Consider the following 20,925-nt stretch of genomic DNA (forward strand, 5'->3'; position numbering starts at 1 on the left):
TTATTTAAATTCAAACAAAGGTTCTTAAAAGATAACAAATAAAGGACTGTTAGCCTGAACTCTCATTTTTCATTCACAAGTGGTTCCACCAACAGCTCTGCACTGGCCAGGGCAGCGATATGCATATAAAACACTTCCACTGGCTCCCCGGGGGCCCCTTTTTCTGGGACAGCCCCACTTTCCCAACCACAGGAGAAGAGGTTCTGGGCAAACCGTGTATTGACCAAGTGTACACTGTGCTCATGGGAGACACGCAAGTCCTGGCAGGATCCTCTTCCTCATTAACACAGATTGACTCAGTCAAGAGTGTCTGCCCCATTCCCAATGTCAAAGGACAGAGCCCGGGCCCCTCTCTCTGCTTGGCCCTTGCCACCCTGCTACCTCGGGGAGTGCTGTGCTGGGAAGGAAGGGTTCTTTACTGTTTTATTCACCGCAGCTCACACTCACAAAACCCAGACACTCCATAGTTGCTAAAGTGGATGGGTGACTCTTCTGCCAAGGTGTACACACACAAATGGAAACGTGACTTGGAGAGATGTGGCCAGTGTCAGGCCGTGGGTCCCGGGGATGGTAGGTGGTAAAAGGGCCACACTGGGGCCTGGCAGTGCTCTGGTCCTTGCTCTGGGAGGCGGTCACGAGGGTGTCCATTCATTGTTGCTCATGTGTGCCTTACAGACTCTCCTGCATTGTGAATTGTCACAACTGAAAAATGGAGCAATAGAGAAGGCGAGTTCAGGTGCCTCTGGAGGGGCTCTGCTGTGAAGAAGGCATGGGGCGACACTGCAGCCTTTTCACAAACCGACAGGAATGACCCATCAGTTACTCCTGACAGCGCACAGGGAAAACTGCAGTGCAGGAGGGCAGTGCCCTCTGGCGGAAGGGGCTGGGTCCTGTGTGCCGGAGGGTCCAGACTGAGGAGTGGGCACAGCTGTGCCCTGGAGAGGGGATGGGGCTGGTGGGAGGGCCCCTGCACGCACAGTAGTGTATCTGGGGGTGGGAATCAGCAAATTCTCCCGCCATGTTTCAATTTTCCAGAAGAGCAAGAAGTGAGGCCACGGTGCTGCCCAGCGCTCTCATCCTCACGTGTGAGGCTGCAGCCATGGCGCCAGGCAATGCCTCTCTCACCTCCCCTTGGCTTCCTCACCCCAAGTGGGGACAGGCCAGCGTCCTCTCTCAGAGCTGCTGTGATAATGAAATGAACCAATGTGCAGCAGGCACCTGAAAATGCTTCCTGTGGTTACTGTGGTTGCCAAGGGTTGGCTGAGTCTGTTTATATTTGGGAGAAATTTCCCACAAAAACTATTTGGCCAGAGGAATAAATAATTTTATAGCCTTTGATGTGTATTTCCAGGTGTGTGGTTCTAGGATCCTCCTGTACCCCTAAGACTGGGTTTCATGGTTCCTTTGGTTTCTCCACCTGGTCAGGCACCCCATCACTCGGCGCCATCTAACCAGGACTTGCCCGATTCCTAGAGGGAGGAAGCACTTCCCTTTTCTTTCTGTTGGCATTTCCTCCTTCAGAATGTATCTGCAGCTACCCTGAACCCCTGCCTCTGGGCAATTCTTACAGAAGTTCCTCACAGTGACCAGATAGGGACCTTTGTCTGTCACACTCAGGGGAAATAGTTTTTCATTTTCTATTCTCCTTTTACTTCATTTTTCTAAGTCTTCACTGACAATTAAAATTTATAATATAGCCATGGGGCCAGCCCTGTGGCTGAGTGGTTAACTTCATGCACTCCGCTTGGCAGCCCAGGGTTTCGCTGGTTCGGATCCCAGGCGCTGATATGGCACCACTCATCAGGCCATGCTGAGGTGGTGTCCCACATAGTACAACCAGAAGGACCTACAACTAGAATGTACAACTATGTACTGGGGGGCTTTGGGGGTAGGGGGAGGGGGAGGGGGAGAGGGAGAAGAAAAGATTGGCAACAGATGTTTGCCCAGGTGCCAATCTTTAAAAAAAAATATAGCCAAATCTTGACATTTTCTGTCCTGGTTTTTTCTCTTTACTTCAATCCCTCCTGTCTGCTAAACTTTCTACTAGTTTTCTAGCCACTCCTGAAAGGCTTCGGAGCTGGCTGAAGATTCACCCCTTTCGGGGGAGGGAGAGAGGAAAGGGCAGATGGAGGAGAAGGGAGGGAGCATAAAGGGCAGAGCTGCCCAGCCATGCCCTGTCTGCCCCCTCCCCAGCCGTGCCGCATCTCTCCCAGCCCTACCCCATCTCTCCGAGTTGTGCCCCTTCTGGGAGGAGGCAGCCAGCAACAAAACTACATCCTTGCTGCAATTATCATGTTAAAACTCATAGGTTTTCAAACATGAACAACTACAGTGATTCAGCAATAAAAAACCAAACATATTATGGTAGCCTCAAATAAATTCACCTTTCAATGTCAATTCATGGGTTATGGTATATTTTTCCATTTCTTCAGATCTCCAATACCATTTGTATACTGAATATAAAAAATAGGCCTAAATTTTGAAAAAGAGTCTGTGTGTGGCCAGTCAGCTATGGAAGGTCTGGCCTAAGGCCTCATGTTCTCACCTGGTGAGCCAGTGCCCCAGGTCAGGCCGGTGGGCCCACTGCACACCTGTTTGGTTTAGTGATCGCAGCAGTCGGCAGCAGGTGAGTATGACCCATGGGCTTGCCAGCACCATCCACTTCTCATAGCCTCTGAGTGTGCCCAGGGAAGAGGGGCTCTTGCATCCTCTGTTGAGCTCCAGTACGGCACTGCTGGTGTTCTTGTCCTGCAAAGCTGGTGTGGCACCATCAAATCCTCCCTCCACGTGGAGGCAGCGCTGTGGCTCACAGTCATCTCCCGGGAGGTAGTTTCTGTAGATGTCGTGACACAGAGCTAGACACAGGGTGCTAACAAGGAAGTACCAGGTCTGGTGCTCCTCTTCAATGAAGCTGCTTGCTCCCAGACTCAAGACGTGGCCCAGGGTCCCTAACAAGATAAGGAGATCTAACTCTGACCACCTTGAGTTGGAATGAGCTGCATTCTGTAAAAAGGAAAACGTATTTTGAAAGGGAAAAATCTGAAAATTACATATATCTTGTTGCAAATACTTAAAGTTCTTGCTCACAGATGTAACCTGCTGTGACAGACACCTGTTGCTCCTCATGCCAGCATCCAGTGCCCCTGCTTTGGGGGGATGGCCCATCCTCCTGGGGCACAGCCAGGGGGACACGGAAACAGTGTGGGCAGTCCTCACCCTGGACTGCCAGTCCTAAGCTGAGGGACGAGACTGAAGATGCTTAGACCCAAACCATCTGGGCAGTACCGGAGCTCAGAGAGCTCACTGGCCAGCTCCTGGACCCAGCCCTCCACGCACCCGTCCTTGCTCTCTCGGAGCCAGTTCCTGCTACTTGAAACCAAAGAACCCTAAGGACATATCCCATCAAACCAGACATTTAATTTCTCCATGACTTTTCCAGAAATCCAAGAAGTTTCCACTAAAATAGTCAACTCTATTGAAATGACATTCTATTGAAGTTGGCATCATAGTACTAACCCTTAAATATACTAACTTAAAGCATTTAAAATGAAAGATGAGGACTCAGTGATTGTCATTTGATAACTACTCAATATTTATTCTATTTATCGTGTGCCGCTAGTATACAACAGATAGAGATCCTGTGAACACAGTCAGGCCCCAGAGAATCAATCAAATGGCTTTAGGGAACCTCTGCTCTAAGGAGGGAACTGTGTCATCAATGACACAGACACATGGGGACGGGCATCTGGCAGCCCTGTGACGAGGGGACTGCACTGGGTCCCTCGGGCCCTGGGCACTGTGGACTGACTGTGACCGCTCATCTTTGCCTCGCCACCCTGCCACCACAACCAGCCAATGAATGCAGGTGTTAGAGGAATTCTAAAGGAAAACATTCGTCTTGAAAAGAAAACTGCGTTTTACAAGGCAGAATGATTCCTGAGGAGGGCAGGATGAGGACAGGGTCCGAGCCTCCTTTTGGCCTTCCTGGAGTGTCTAGAACACACTTTCCTCTCTGAAATGATCTTCCCTCGGCTGCAGCACAAACACCTCTTCTGAGAGATGCTCTGATTCACGCGATTCCCTGTCAGTCAGCTGCCTATTCGTCTATGACCAGCAGCTCTGCACAGTCCCCTGTGTCACAGTCCCCTGTGCCACAGTCCCCATTACAGTCCCCTGTGTTACAGTCCCCTGTGTCACAGTCCCGTGTTACAGTCCCCATTACAGTCCCCTGTGCCACAGTCCCCTGTGTCACAGTCCCGTGTTACAGTCCCCATTACAGTCCCCTGTGCCACAGTCCCCTGTGTCACAGTCCCGTGTTACAGTCCCCATTACAGTCCCCTGTGTTACAGTCCCGTGTCACAGTCCCCTGTATTACAGTCCCCTGTGTCACAGTCCCATGTTACAGTCCCCTGTGTCACAGTCCTGTGTTACAGTCCCCTGTGTCACAGTCCCGTGTTACAGTCCCCTGTGTCACAGTCCCCTGTGTCACAGTCCCGTGTTACAGTCCCCTGTGTCACAGTCCCGTGTTACAGTCCCCTGTATTACAGTCCCCTGTGTCACAGTCCCGTGTTACAGTCCCCTGTGTTACAGTCCCGTGTCACAGTCCCGTGTCACAGTCCCGTGTTACAGTCCCCTGTGTTACAGTCCCGTGTCACAGTCCCGTGTTACAGTCCCCTGTGTCACAGTCCCGTTACAGTCCCCTGTATTACAGTCCCGTGTTACAGTCCCCTGTATTACAGTCCCCTGTGTCACAGTCCCGTGTTACAGTCCCCTGTGTTACAGTCCCGTGTCACAGTCCCGTGTTACAGTCCCCTGTGTCACAGTCCCGTTACAGTCCCCTGTATTACAGTCCCGTGTTACAGTCCCCTGTATTACAGTCCCCTGTGTCACAGTCCCCTGTGTTACAGTCCCGTTACAGTCCCCTGTATTACAGTCCCGTGTCACAGTCCCGTGTCACAGTCCCGTGTTACAGTCCCCTGTGTCACAGTCCCGTGTTACAGTCCCCTGTGTCACAGTCCCGTGTTACAGTCCCCTGTATTACAGTCCCCTGTGTCACAGTCCCGTGTTACAGTCCCCTGTGTTACAGTCCCGTGTCACAGTCCCGTGTCACAGTCCCGTGTCACAGTCCCGTGTTACAGTCCCCTGTGTCACAGTCCTGTTACAGTCCCCTGTATTACAGTCCCGTGTTACAGTCCCCTGTATTACAGTCCCCTGTGTCACAGTCCCGTGTTACAGTCCCCTGTGTCACAGTCCCGTGTTACAGTCCCCTGTGTCACAGTCCCGTGTTACAGTCCCCTGTATTACAGTCCCCTGTGTCACAGTCCCGTGTTACAGTCCCCTGTATTACAGTCCCGTGTCACAGTCCCGTGTTACAGTCCCCTGTGTCACAGTCCCGTGTTACAGTCCCCTGTGTCACAGTCCCGTGTTACAGTCCCGTGTTACAGTCCCCTGTGTCACAGTCCCGTGTTACAGTCCCCTGTGTCACAGTCCCGTGTTACAGTCCCCTGTGTCACAGTCCCGTGTTACAGTCCCCTGTATTACAGTCCCCTGTGTCACAGTCCCGTGTTACAGTCCCCTGTGTTACAGTCCCGTGTCACAGTCCCGTGTTACAGTCCCCTGTATTACAGTCCCCTGTGTCACAGTCCCGTGTTACAGTCCCCTGTGTTACAGTCCCGTTACAGTCCCCTGTATTACAGTCCCGTGTCACAGTCCCGTGTCACAGTCCCGTGTTACAGTCCCCTGTGTCACAGTCCCCTGTGTCACAGTCCCGTGTTACAGTCCCGTGTCACAGTCCCCTGTATTACAGTCCCCTGTGTCACAGTCCCGTGTTACAGTCCCCTGTATTACAGTCCCCTGTGTCACAGTCTCGTGTCACAGTCCCCTGTGTTACAGTCCCTGTACAGTCCTCTGTGACACAGTCCTCTGTGACACAGTCACAGGGACCTTGTCTTTCTAACTAAGAAGGAAAGCCTGTACTCTGACCACTAGATCTGTGTCTGAAGTCGGGATGCTCAGAGGCCCAGGAGACAGGCTGCCCCAAACACTTCCTTGTCGGGCTCCCTGAAGGGTGGCTCCTTCTCTCGGCTCCTGCCAGTGCTGTGCCTGGCACACACCAGGGGTTTAACCAATGTCTGATGAATGAGAGACTGGCTGAAATAACAAAAATGGCCCAACTGGAACGACAGTGTCGTGCTCACAGGAACCAGCCTCACCTTACTCAGAAGCTTTCCCCTGACAAGCACCTTGGTGAGAGCAGACACAACTGCGCAGAGCAGTGCAGAAACCAGCACCATCACTCCGCCTGCTGTCAGCCACGAGAGGCTGCAGAGATAGCACGAACTCTCGGTTGAGGTGCACACGATGACGTGAACGGCTGAAAGAACCAGGAACGTCAAATAAAAGAGCAGAGAAAACACAGGTGACAAGAGAGGAACTTCCAGTTCAGCCTTGCTGCTCAGTGCCTGCGGGATGCTGAGCAGGAGCAGGGTGAGAACCTGGAAGAGGAAAACAACAGCGGTGACCACGAATGCTGGGCTTCAGGAAACCTACTTAGAAAAAGCCCACCTCCGACCTTGTGTCAGCTGTTCAAACAGTGGAAACAGAAGAAGAAAGCCCCACAAACACTATTTCCAAAGAACTGCCCAGAACACAGGTCTGCAGCAACAGGAAGGGAGCCATTTGACACCTGACAATACTTTGTGCCTCAGAACACATAAGGAACGAGTTTAACAAACAAGAAAGCTCATATTTTTCCACTTTTAGAAACACTGCTATTACATATACTCTAAACTATAGTATTGTGGCTGAGTTATCAAATCAGTTTAATAGCTGAACCTCACAAGCACGCGTACCTCCAAAACCACGACAGTCCCCACCACCATCGAGTAGACATCATACTGAGCCACTTGTCTGCTCAGGGACAGGCTTAGCGTCTTCAGGGCATCCAAGTACTGCCTGCGCACCTTGGTTCCCAGGTTGAAAAGGACTTCTGAGTTATTTTCCTCCAAGTACAGTCTGATCCAGTTCCCATGCAACCTCTCTGAGATTTTAAACTGCTCAAATCCAGGCTCTAACAAGAAGAGGAAAAGGTTACACATACATATCATGGAAACGCAGGGACACATAATTTCAAAGTATTCAGTTATTCACGGCATATGGTGAAGACTGAGACCTAACGAGGATGAGCTATTCCTCAGAGGGGCGGTCAGCAAGGCTTTCAGGAAACTAACAGCTGATGATGCTTGCAAGCTCTGATGTCCTTGCTGCCAGCCAGCCTGCCATGGTCCCACCCTTGCACACGGCCCTTGCACACGGCCGCACAATGCAGACAGAAGTGTCTGCCTGCTGCTCTGCCCTTCTCTGCACTGGGCCTTACCTCCTCCTCCCCTTCTCTCCATTGTCTCTCTCCATTCTCTTCTTCTTCAATGCGCAATATGACCACCACCCAGAAAGGCATTATGTTAACAGGCGCTCTGTCTTACAGAATCTTGCTGGCACTCACGCACTGCGTGAAGACTGGGTGGGCAGCGGCCTGATGCCTTCTTGGCTGTATCCACTTCCCTGACGCAGGGTGGCCCCTCCTGCCTTCCACTAACAGCTCCCATCTTTGACCAGCTTCTCTTCTCCACAAATTCTCCTTGGAAAGGAATGCCATCTCCTAGCCTCTCCTGCCACCACACTGGCTACGTCTCCAATGCCAATGCCTGGCTAGATGGTCCACCCCTGAACCAAAGCCAGAGTTGGTGGAACAGTTCCTGGACACAGCCCAGCCCTGGCTGCTGCTGGCTCGCTGTTTTGGATGGCAACGGTGATGCCCAAGGTCAAAGGGCTGGCTTCCTTCCTTTCAGAGCTGGACCAGCCTCACTTGTGACTTAACTGGTCTGCAAAGCAAGAACCTCCTTTCTGAGACTCCCTGGTATTTAACATGCTCTTCTGATTCCCAGCAGAGCCATTCGAGGTGGACTAGGCTACGCCTTTCAGGGGCCTTGGCCCTACCCACCGGCAGTGTGCCCACCTCAGCCTTTCCCCATCACAGCCAGGATGGAACCCACGTCACCAGTCTCACACTGCCCAGCATCCTCGATGCACAACTCCTGAGCATGGGCCCAAACTGCTGCAGCCCCACCAGTGCTGCTGGCACCAACTGACCTATCCCAAGTGCTGGTGGCCAGCATGATGCTAAGCCCCTCACTCCTGTCCTCTCCGCATGACCTAGAGACAGGGACGATTACCAGCCCGTGCCAGACAGGAATAACTCAGACACCAGCTCACAGACAGGTGGGTGAGTGCTAGGGTCTAACTTAGGGAGTCTGGATCCAGGCTGGCACCCTTACTTGCTACACTCCAGAACCCAGAGTCACAGACACGGGGCACTGTGTCCACACCCCACCACCTAGAGTCATGGAGACATGAGGCACCTGTGTCCACACCCCACCACCCAGAGTCATGGAGACATGGGGCACCTGTGTCCACATTCCACCACCCAGAGTCATGGAGACACGAGGAACCTGTGTCCACACTCCACCACCCACAGTCATGGAGACATGGGGCACCTGTGTCCACACAACACTACCTAGAGTCATAGAGACATGGGAGCACCTGTGTCCACACCCCACCACCCAGAGTCACAGAGACATGGGAGCACCTGTGTCCACACCCCACTACCAGAGTTATAGAGACATGGGGCACCTGTGCATGCATCCAAACAAATATTTACTGAGCACTCACTACCTGCTATGTGCAAAGAGGTATAGTCTCTGCCTGCTTGGACTTGTGATCCAGTAGGGTTCTCACCTATGTGTGTAATGACAAGTTGTGAAAAATGCTATGGAGGAAAAGTAGAGGGACTAATGAGAGACTTCTGGTAAGGCAGAGGGAACTGACTTAAGACTGGCACTGAAGGTGGGGGACAAGGACTGGGGGACAAGTGACATTTAAGCTGAAATGTAAAGGATGCCCAGGAATTAAGCAGGTAAATACTGAGGAAGAGCATCCAGTCAATGGGACTGGCACATGCAAAAGTCCTGAGGTGAGAAAGCTTGTCCCACTGGAACTGAAGAAAGTCAGATGAGCGATGGGCGAGTTGCATCAGATTGGACCAGAGATGACAGAAGCCTTGAAATCTATTTCATTGTCAGACCTGTACTCACTTTTGTTTCAGGAAACATGATCACTGGGGTGTAGACCAAGGCCGCCCCAGGGGTGTAAGCCCTTTGAATGCCTTCTCATTCCAGGGACTGGCCCATGTTCACTTTACAGGCTCATTTCTGGCCACACCCATGCAGTGCTCAATACTCCCTACCCTGCTCTTCCTGAAATAAGTGCACAACCCCATTACTTTTTTCTCTTTTTTTCAATTCTACCATTAAAGCAATGTGACATATTATTAGCTAAATTCTAACTCTATCCTTAAATATATATACATATTTTATTTGAGTTCATAATAGTTTAAATGATTGTGAAATTTCAGTTGTACATTATTTCTTGTCTGTCACCACATAAGTGCTCCCCTTCACCCCCTGTGCCCTCCCCCTACCTCCCTTCCCCTGGTAACCACTGAACTGTTTTCTTTGTCCATGTGTTTGTTTATATTCCATATATGAGTGAAATCATCTGGTGTTTGTCCTTCTCACTCTGGCTTATTTCGCTAAGCATAATTCCCTCCAGGTCCATCCATGTTGTTGCAAATGGGATGATTTTGTCTTTTTTTCTGGCTGAGGAGTACTCCATTGTATATATATACATCTTCTTTACCCAATCATCAGTCGATGGGCACTTGGCTGTTATGAATAGTGCTGCAGTGAACAGAGGGGTGCATACGTTACTTTGGATGGTTGATTTCAAGTTGTTTGGGTAGATACCCAGTAGTGGGATAGCTGGGTCATCGGGTATTTCTATTTTCAGTTTTTTGAGGAATCTCCATACTGTTTTCCATAGTGGCTGCACCAGTTTGCATTCCCACCAGCAGTGTATGAGGGTTCCCTTTTCTTCACACCCTCTCCAACATTTGTTATTTTTAGCCTTAGTGATTATAGCCATTTTAATAGGTGTCAGGTGGTATCTTGGTGTAGTTTTGATTTACATTTATTTCCCTGATGACTAGTGATGTTGAACATCTTTTCATGTGTTTACTGGCCATCTGCATATCTTCTTTGGAAAAACGTTCATATCCTCTGTCCATTTTTTTTTTTTTTTTAAAGATTTTATTTTTTCCTTTTTCTCCCCAAAGCCCCCCCGGTACATAGTTGTGTATTCTTTGTTGTGGGTTCTTCTAGTTGTGGCATGTGGGACGCTGCCTCAGCGTGGTCTGATGAGCAGTGCCATGTCCACGCCCAGGATTCGAACTAACGAAACACTGGGCCGCCTGCAGCGGAGCACACGAACTTAACCACTCGGCCACGGGGCCAGCCCCTCCTCTGTCCATTTTTGATTGGGCTGTTTGTCTTCTTGTTGTTCAGTTGTGTGAGTTCCTTATATATTACGGAGATTAACCCCTTATTGGATATATGATTTGTAAATATTTTCTCCGAATTGGTGGGTTGTCTGTTTGTTTTGATCCTAGTTTCTTTTGTCTTGCAGAAGCTCTTCAGTCTGATGAACTCTCACTTGTTTATTTTTTCCTTTGTTTCCCTAGTCTGAGAAGACATGGTATTCAAAAAGATCCCTTTAAGTTCGATGTCAAAGAGTGCTACCTATATTATCTTCCAGGAGTTTTATGGTTTTAGGACTTATCTTCAAGTCTGTGATCCATTTTGAGTTTATTTTTGTGTATGGCGTGAGATAATGGTCTACTTTCATTCTTTTGCATCTGGCTGTCCAGTTTTCCCAACACCATTTATTGAAGAGACTGTCTTTTCTCCATTGTATGTTCTTAGCACCTTTGTTGAAGATTACCTGTCCACAGATGTGAGGTTTTATTGTGATAGATGTGAGGGCTTTCAGTTCTATTCCATTGATCTGTGTGTCTGTTTTTGTACCAGTGCCATGCTGTTTTGATCACTATGGCTTTGTAGTACATTTTCAAGTCAGGGATTGTGATGCCTCCAGCTTTGTTCTTTTCTCTCAGTATTGCTTTAGCAATTCGGGGTCTTTGGTTGCCCCATATGAATTTTAGGATTCTTTGTTCTATTTCCATGAAGAACGTCATTGGGATTCTGATTGGGACTGCACTGAATCTGCAGATTGCTTTGGGTAGTATGGACATTTTAACTACATTTGTTCTTCCAATCTATGTACATGGAATCTCTTTCCATCTCTTTATGTCATTATCTATTTCTTTCAATAATGTCTTATAGTTTTCATTGTATAAGTCCTTCACCTCCTTAGTTAAATTTATTCCTAGGTATTTTATTCTTTTTGTTGCAATTGTAAATGGAATTGTATTCTTGAGTTCTCTTTCTGCAAGTTCGTTATGAGAGTACAGAAATGCAACTGATTTTTGTAAGTTGATTTTGTACCCCGCAACTTTACTGTAGTTGTTAATTATTTCTAATAGTTTCCCGATGGATTCTTTAGGATTTTGTATATATAAGATCATGTTATCTGCAAACAGTGAGAGTTTCACTTCTTCACTCCCTATTTGGATTCCTTTTACTCCTTTCTCTTGCCTAATTGCTCTGCCCAAAACCTCCAGTACTATGTTGAATAAGAGTGGTGATAGTGGGCATCCTTGTCTCATTCCTGTTCTCAGGGGGATGGTGTTCAGTTTTTCCCCATTGAGTATGATGTTGGCTGTGGGCTTGTCATATACGGCCTTTATTATGTTAAGATAATTTCCTTCTATCCCCATTTTGTTATGAGTTTTTATCATAAATGGCTGTTGGATCTTGTCAAATGCTTTCTCTGTATCTATTGAGATGATCATGTGATTTTTACTGCTCATATGGTTAATGTGGTGTATCACACTGATTGATTTACAGATGTTGAACTATCCCTGTGTCCCTGGTATAAATCTCACTTGATCATGATGTATGATCTTTTTGATGTATTGCTGTATTTGGTTTGCAAATATTTTGTTGAGGAGTTTTGCATCTATGTTCATCAGTGATATTGGCCTGTAGTTCTCCTTTTTTGTGTTGTCCTTGTCAGGCTTTGGTATCAGAGTGATGTTGGCCTCACAGAATGTGTTAGAAGTGTTCCACCTTCCCTAACTTTTTGGAATAGCTTGAGAAGGATAGGTATTAAGTCCTCTCTGAAAGTTTGATAGAATTCCCCAGGGAAGCCATCTGGTCCTGGGCTTTTATTCCTTGGGATGCTTTTGATTACAGTTTCAATCTCTTTCCTTGTGATTGGTCTATTCAGATTATCTGTTTCTTCTTGATTCAGCTTTGGGAGGTTGTAAGAGTCTAAGAATTTATCCATTTCCTCTAGATTCTCCATTTTGTTGGCATATAGTTTTTTGTATTATTCTCTTATAATCCATTGTATTTCTGTGGTATTGTTGTTATTTCCCCTCTTTCATTGCTAATTTTATTTATCTGAGCTTTCTCTCTTTTTTTCTTTGTAAGTCTGGCTAGGGGTTTGTCAATTTTATTTATCTTCTCAAGGAACCAGACCTTTGTTTCAGTGATCCTTTCTACTACCTTTTTTGTTTCAATAGCATTTATTTCTGCTCTGATTTTTATTATTTCTCTCCCTCTTTTGACTTTGGGGTTTGTTTGTTCTTCTTTTTCTAATTCTGTTAGGTGTAGTTTGAGATTGCTTATTTGGTATTTTTCCTGTTTGTTAAGGTGAGCCTGTATTGCGATGAATGTGCCTCTTAATATGGCTTTTGCTGCATCCCATATGAGTTGGTATGGTATGTTTTCATTTTCATTTTTCTTCAGATATTTTTTGCTTTCTCCCTCCTTTAATTTCGTCAATGATCCATCATTGCTTGTTCAATAGCATGTTGTTTAGTCTCCACATCTTTGTCCCTTTCTCAGCTTTTTTCTTACAATTAACTTCAAGCTTTCTACCATTGTGATTGGAAAAGATGCTTGTTATTATTTCAATCTTCTTAAATTTATTGAGGGTTGCCTTGTTTCCCAGCATATGGTCTATCCTTGAGAATGTTCCACGTACACTTGAGAAGAATGTGTATTCTGCTGTTTTTGGATGGAGTGTTCTATATATGTCTATTAAGTCCAACTGGTCTAGCTTTTCATTTAATTCCACTGTTTCCTTGTTGATTTTCTGTCTGGATGATCTATCCATTGATGTGAGTGGAGTGTTGAGGCCCCTACTATTATTTTGTTATTATTATTTTCTTTTGGGTTTCTTAATAGTTGCTTTATGTACTTTCGTGCTCCTGTTTTGGGTGCGTAGATATTTATAAGCACTATTTCTTCTTGTTGGAGTGTCCTTTTGATCATTATATATTGCCCCTCTTTGTCTCTCTTTACTTGTCTTATCTTGAAGTCTACTTTGTCTAATATGAGTACTGCAACACGTGGTTTTTTTTGTTTGCCTTTAGCTTGGAGTATTGTCTTCCATCCCTTCACTCTGAGCCTGTGTTTGTCATTGGAGCCGAGATGTGTTTCCTGGAGGCAGCATACTGTTGGGTCTTGTTCTTTAATCCATCTCACCACTCTGTGTCTTTTTATTGAAGAATTCAATCCATTTACGTTTAGGGTGGTTATCAATATATGAGGGCTTAATGCTGCCATTTTATCACTCATTTTCCAGTTCTGGATTTCCTTTGTTTCTCATCCTGTGTATTATGATCTACCAATCAAGTTAAGTAGTTTTTAATGTTGCGTTTCTTTGTTTCTCCTTACTTATCATTTGCGTCTCTGTTCTGCTTTTTTGTTTAGTGGTTACCATGAGGTTTGCATTCAAAATCTTGTGGATAAGATAGCCCATTTTCTGATGACCTCTTATTTCCTTAAACTAAATTGATTCAGTCCCTTTCCTCTTCCCCTCCTAGGTTGCTTTTCTCACATTTTATTCCATCTTGTGTTATGAGTTTGTGGTTAAAATGACAAGATTACCTTTGTTTTTGGTGTTTTCCTTCCCTTTATCTTTAATGCTGTACTTGAGTACTTGCTCCTGCTCTGTCTCCCTATTTATATCCTTCCTCCATGCTTTGTAACACCTTTCTCCCCCCGCCTCTTTTTTTTTTCTTCAAGTATGAGGGTCCTCTTGAGGATTTCTTGTAGGGAGGGTCTCGTGGCTATGAACTCCCTTAGCTTATGTTTGTCTGAGAAAGTTTTTATCTCTCCATCATATCTGAAGGATACTTTTGCTGGATAGAGTATTCTTGGCTGAAAGTTTTTTGTTCTTCAAATATTTGAATATGTCATTCCAGTCTCCCCTAGCCTATAAGGTTTCTGCAGACAACTCCACTGAAAGCCTGATGGGGTGCCTTTGTAGGTTATTTTCTTCTGCCTTGCTGCCTTTAGTATTCTTTCTTTGTCATTCACTTTTGCCAGTTTCACTACTATATGCCTTGCAGTAGGTCTTTTTACATTGACATATTTAGGAGATCCGGTAGCCTCTTCCACGTGGATTTTCATCTCCTTCCCTAGGTTTGGGAAGTTCTCTGCTATTATTTCTTTGAACAAGCTTTCTGCTCCATTCTCCTTCTCTTCTCCTTCTTGAATACCTATAATTCTTATGATGCATTTCCTAATTGAGTCAGATATTTCTCAGAGACTTTATTCATTTCTTTTTAGCCTTAGTTCTCTCTCCTCCTCTATCTGGAGCATTCCAAAGTGTCTATCTTTGATTATTCTGAATGTTCCTCTATGATGTCTACTCAAGTGTTCAGGGAATCCACATTTTGTTTTATTTTTTCCATTGTGTCTTTCATCTCTAACATTTCTGACTGATTCTTCTTTATAGTTTCAATCTATTTTGTGAAGTAGCTCCTGAACTCGTTGAATTGTTTCTCTACATTCTCTTTTAACTCATTGAGTTTTTGATGATAGCTATTTTGAATTCTTTGTCATTTAGATTACATATTTCTGTGTCCTCAGGACTGAATTCTGGGTGCTTGTCATTTTCTCTCTGGTCTGGAGATCTAATATGATGTTTAGTATTGCTAGAGGGAGTGGCTCTGTTTTTTTGCATCCTGGTGTTATTTGGTTGCTGTTACTGCCTATTGCCACTGGGGGGGGGGGGCGTCAAGAGCCGCGTAGTGTGAGCCCTTTGCCTGCAGCTGAGATTCTAGGTGCTGGAGCCGGCACTGGGTGGTGTGGGGAGAAGGGTGCTTTCTCCTGTGTGCTCTTGGGTTTTCTCTCTCTGCTCTCCTGGGGTGTTTACTTGATAAGGTCATCCTCTGTGAAAGTTTTCGCCCCAGTAGAGGGCTTCCCTCTAGGCTGCAAGGGTCCTTGGGAGTCTTTGATGTTCCTGAAAATGACTGTCTCCTCCCCTGTTCCTTCCCTCTTGGAGGCTTCCTGTGGTCCCAAATCGCAGTCTTTATGGGAGGGAGCGAAGCTTTTTCTTACCCATTTCACCTCCTCTGAGGGAGACTCCAGTCCCTCCACCCTCTGTTGTATGGCTGTGTGGGTCTCTCAGACGTTTTTTTGTGCTGTGTCTGGATGTCCTCTGTTGGAATATGAATGTCCTTTTCGTTGTATCTTGGAGGGGAGAGATTACGCCGCCATGATGCTGATGTCACTCCCCATTGCTTTTTTGTTTTTGGTATTTTTTTTGGTTGTTAGTATAGGAAAAGGACACATGTCAACAATACCAATACCAATTTGCAAAAGCTACCAAGCTCATAAGTTATTTTTTAAAAAATAAAAATAAAGTAACAGTTGTCTCTGGACTGAAATGTGCAGTGTGGCCAGGCCTCACCTTCAACAAAGTCTGGGGCCATCTCATGGACTAAGAGCTGGCGCTCCCCAAGTCCTCCTGACATTTAGGACACCTGGTTCCCAATCACTCCTGCTGGCAGGGCTTGCCTTCCACAAGCACCTCAAGGGCAGTGTAAATCTCAGCACAAACTCACAGGTATTCGCTTTACTTGCTAGTACCCAACTATTTCAAGTAGGAAAAGCTGCCAACAGCACATTAAATGCTGCCTCAACCTGGGAGTCAACTTCCTCTAGATTCCAAAACTAGTCCCAGCCCAGTGTCAAGCCTGTTACCCTTGATGTACCTGGATAGGTCGGAGCAAAGTGTTTGAGAATATGGTCCTGGGAACACGTGCTTTCCTGCTCTGGGCCATTGCTACTGGCACACAAACACCTAGTTCCCCCCAGCTTAAAAATGGAAACAACATGCCCCGTCTTGGCCCCCCATCCACCTCAGACAACAGTCTGTTTCCCTGCTCCCGTGAGAGCTGCTGTGTCTGTCTCCAGTTCCTCACGGCACCCACTCCAGCCAGGCTTCTCCCAGGTGAACTGCCCTTACAAAGATACCGATAACCTCACTTGCCAGATGAATGGTCAATTTTCAATTCCTCACTTTATTTTACCTTGAGCAGCATTCAACACAGCTGCTCACTTACTCCTTCTTGAAATTCTTTTCTTGGCTTCCTTGACACCAAGTCCCTCACCCGACAAGCACCCCACCTTGCAAACTTGCTCCTCCTACAACCTTCCCAAGCTCAGTAATGGTCACTTGATTCTTTCACCATTCAGCTGAAAACCCCAGTCATTCCTTACGCCTCTGGTTTGCTCGAACCTTACATCCAGCACATCAGCAAATTCTGCTTGCTCTATCTTCAAAATATATCCAGAATGCAACCATCTGTCCTGGATTCTACTGCCACAGCTGAGGCCCCTCACACACTCACCCCTCACCAAAGTACTGCAGCAGCCTCCTGACTCTCTCCCACAGCACAATGCCGAGCCCTCCACAGGGCACCTGAGAGAGCATTTGAAAATGTAAGCTGAAGATTTCAGGCTCTGCATGAAACCCTGCAGTAGCTCTCCACCAAACTCACAATGAATGTGAGGGCCCCTCCAATGCCTAAAAGGCCCTCATATCACTCTGACCTCATCTCCTTTGTCTTTCCCCCAATTCACTCTGCTCCAGCCACTCTGGCCCCTGGTCATTCCTTGAATGTGCAGGCATGTCCCTACCACAGGCCCCTGCGTCTGCCACCATGTTCTGTCCCAGGCTCAAAGGCCAGGCCAGGATGGCCCTCACCCACTGCACTCCTTACCCCTTCCCCAGTTCATCCTTTCCCTAAGGCACTCACCACCATCTGACATCCAGCACTTCTTTGTTTCCTCTCTCTCCTCGCCTGCAAATCAGCTCCATGAGGGCAGAGCCTTGTACTGCTGTGTCTCCAGTGCTTTGAACAGTCCCCAGCCAAACAGGAATTTAGTGAAAAAAATCCAAAATTTGTTGAATGAATGAATTTATGGTGGAACTTGATTTGATAATTGCATCTGCTGGCATTGCTAACAGTGGTAGTCAGGATTCTAAGAAAACAGGAATGCATCTGCATGGTCTAAGACTGATGAAGTGCACCCCACGAAAACACCAGGAAAATGCCAGGTGCAATGGAAACACAAAGTCTAACAGACATTAGTACCTGTTAATTGACTTACCTTTTTCATATGATGGTACATTCTCTTGCAACAATTTGGTAAGCTGTACTGTATTTAAATGTAAAAACCTCAGTTGTTCTCGCATTGGTTTCCCTTCTATGGCTGGGAATAAGAGATGGCCTACACTGTTTTTTGGAATTGGCAGACCAAGCCCTATTGCTAGTGTTGCAGCCAAGTCAGTCTGCTGAACGTGCTTCGGATGTCTGATATCACCTAGAAAAAAGACAACAGTTTAAGTGACAGGCTCTAGGACACGTGTGATGGTAGTTATTCTCCAAGCTGACCTTCTACAACTAATGTAAGTCAAATTACTCATCTCTTCCCACCATTCCATGTGGATTCATACAGAAAGCAGCTTGCTGTTTTTTATGTCCATAAATTTACTGAACACCCATGCTGTGTAGAGCGCGGTGTGAGTTTTGGAGCATGGGGTGGGCATGCAGTAGGAGGTAGGGCAGCAGATGCTGAGGGATGGTGGCTTTGGTGAGGTCGACAGTCAGCCCCCTCAACAAGGGTGAGGGCAGGATCACCGGTGGCCCTGCTCCTCTGGGTTCAGAGTGGTCCGCGCGGCTGCACAGAGAGGCTGACACAGCCACTGCAGTGCCTCCTGAGCAGTAGCAAGTACCTCTACTGGGGAGAGTGGAATGAGGCTGGTTCCACTGGGCTGAGTCCCATAACCAGCTCTGACAAGCACAGCGGCTTCCTACTGAGGGCCAAGCCACTAGAGTGCTTCAAGCCCAGCTGTGGTTGGCTGTCCTACTACCCCTGTAATGTCAGGACATGGGGCTCAGGCCCCTGCTCTGCTGTCATTCAGTAGGAGACTGTTGACAAGAAACGCAACTTTCCTTTCTGTAAAGAGGGCACCCAGCCCCCACATCCCAGAAGCCACAATGCAGGTCTGCAAGGGGCTGAGGGCCACCAGGAAAGTCTGCCCAGGAGAGGTGTTGCTCAGTCCAAGTCTGTTAGATACACCAGGGTGAGTTTGTGCAGGTTTTACTGTGATTGCGGTAATTTTGGGTTGTATAGAATTTTTCTTTTAATTTGTTAAATTTATTAATCTCTTCTTGATCACCCTCTACTGATGGCTTCTGGGTTACATTTAGAAAGAGCTTTTACATTCCAATATTATTACTTGTTTTCTTCTAGTATTTTCTTATATTAAGTGCTTTGATCTGAAACAAAACAAAACAAAACCCAGAACAAAAAGCCCACCTTAACCTGTTCTGGGCACTGTTATGGTGGTGGTGCTGGTGCTGTCACTCTGAGACCATTGTGGTCACTATGCAACACTAATTCTATCATAGCTGGGGTTGTTGACAACCAGGATTCTAAACTTGGGAGGAAGACAGTACAGACGTAAGATCTAAGAAATTAATCTTACAGTAGTGAATGTGAACCACAGGTATCAATGCAAACTCAAGATCAATTTTATCTTACAAAGATTTCCTTGCTTTGTCCAGAAATGACAACTAAGCCAGTATCCACAAGCACCACTAGCACTCAGATGGTGGTTCTCAAAGACTCCTTTCCACTGAAAGGAACCAGGGCATCTTGGAGAAGCTGCTGGTCCCAGGTGCAGGGAGGGGACTGTGTGTGAATGGCTGGAACACCTTCTCAGACCAGGCAGCAACAGAGTGCTCAGAGACACTGACATCTTTGAGACCTTAAAGTCAGAAGGACTCAGGAGCTGATCTGAAAATGCTCCCACTGGCCAAAAGTAGGACAATTTGAACATTAAAAAGACTAATATCCGGCTGGCCCCATGGCCGAGCGGTTAAGTTCGCGCGCTCTGCTGCAGGCGGCCCAGTGTTTCGTTGGTTTGAATCCTGGGCGCGGACATGGCACTGCTCATCAAACCACGCTGAGGCAGCGTCCCACATGCCACAACTAGAAGGATCCACAACGAAGAATATACAAGTATGTACTGGGGGGCTTTGGGGAGAAAAAGGAAAAAATAAAATCTTTAAACAAAAAAAAGACTAATATCTACAATGAATTGAAACAAATAAGATATGCTTAAATACATGAGTTCACAATGTTACTAAAAAGAACAGCTAACTGATCATAGTTGAAGCACGCTAGTGAACTCATAGTAACTCATTCACCGATTTGAAACTGGTAACTAAGTGGAAAGAATAACTCATCATTTATCCAATCTCTTTTATATAAATGGTAGTGCTGGGTATCCGAAAAGTAGATGGGGCAAGATTCTCTGTATAGAATTATTCTGGCTAGTTAACGAAAAAAAGAATTATAGAATTAAAATACCACTATTTGCAACCTCTAGTGAATTACTGGCCCTAGCTGATCATCAGTGGCTCCTGACATCACAATACAGCAGACAGTCAGACATCATGTACTTCCTGTTAGAAACAGCCTTGCCAAAACCCACCAAGCCAACAGGATCTGAATCTGCTCCCTCGTGCAGGCCAGACGGGATTTACAGGATGGACAAAGAACACGTCAGCAGACAATGCAGAGAGACTCCACAGGACACACAACCAAGTTTCTTCAGCAAATAAATCATGGTAAAATAAAAGATGATGGGAGTGGGGTCCTATAGATTAAAAGAGACTTAAAGAGACATATCAACAAATTGCAGTACATGGAACTTATTTGTATCCTAATTCAAACAAACTAAAACAACTAGAGAGAGAGAGAAAGAGAGACTTTGAAGACTGACTATTTGATGATATTAAGGAATTAATGCTCTTTTTAAAATGTGATAATGGTATCAAAATTATGTAAAAAGATAAAAAGAGCGCATATCTTTTAGAGATCTGCTTCCAAGTTACAAAGGAGAGGGCAGATGAGTGAGGTTACAGATGATATAAGATTGGCCATAACTGGTTGACAACTGTTGAAGCTAGGTGGTGGGCTTGGGCGTTTACTATACTATTTTTATTACTTTTATGTCTGAAAATTTCCATAATAAAGAGTCTTTACAAAGGATTACAATGTTTTGATCCGGGATTTATAATGGTTAAAGAATGAGGTAGAGACTTAACATTATCTTCATCTAGAAGGTTAGCCAGATGTCCTAACATCATTTGTGGAATGCCCTGTCTTTTTTCCACTAACCTGCAATGCCACCGTTGTCCCCAAAGGCCCATCCATACTGGGGTCTATTTTTGGCCTCTTGATTTTGCTCCGTTGATTAGTGTGACTTGCTCTTGCCAGCAGTAACTATTTTAGTAACTAATCCTATCACAGGGCAAGCCCCATTACAGAGGAAGTTTTATCCTGCAGCAACAGGAAGCCATTAAAGAATTAAAAGCATTTCAGAAAGCCATTCTTGCAGTCCTTCCCCCACCTGCTTCCACCTCCGTTGGCCCCCACTGCGTGCCATGTATAGCTAAGCCATCTTCTAAACATTCAATCAACAAATACTGATGAGACATCCACCAGGTGCCAGGCACTATGCCAGGCTGGTGGGATA

At 46.2% G+C, this 20,925-nt stretch overlaps 1 protein-coding gene across 17 annotated transcripts in view; it reads right to left on the reverse strand.

Annotated features, from left to right (window-relative positions):
* Positions 1–20,925, reverse strand: part of PIGG (phosphatidylinositol glycan anchor biosynthesis class G) — a 50,221-nt gene that overhangs the window by 13,576 nt on the left and 15,720 nt on the right. For 16 of the 17 annotated variants that reach the window (XM_070264107.1, XM_014738675.3, XM_014738672.3 and 13 more), the window contains 4 exons: positions 17,487–17,699; positions 6,852–7,069; positions 6,213–6,494; positions 2,546–3,003 (listed from right to left, as the gene is read on the reverse strand). In XM_070264107.1, the coding sequence (XP_070120208.1) occupies positions 2,546–3,003; positions 6,213–6,494; positions 6,852–7,069; positions 17,487–17,699 (1,171 nt within the window). Of the gene's footprint in view, positions 1–2,545; positions 3,004–6,212; positions 6,495–6,851; positions 7,070–17,486; positions 17,700–19,878; positions 20,912–20,925 lie in introns of those variants that run through there. The other variant, XM_023638585.2, reaches the window with a different exon arrangement.

The sequence above is a fragment of the Equus caballus genome, chromosome 3 (genome assembly GCF_041296265.1).
Source record: "Equus caballus isolate H_3958 breed thoroughbred chromosome 3, TB-T2T, whole genome shotgun sequence".
NCBI lineage: Eukaryota > Metazoa > Chordata > Mammalia > Perissodactyla > Equidae > Equus > Equus caballus.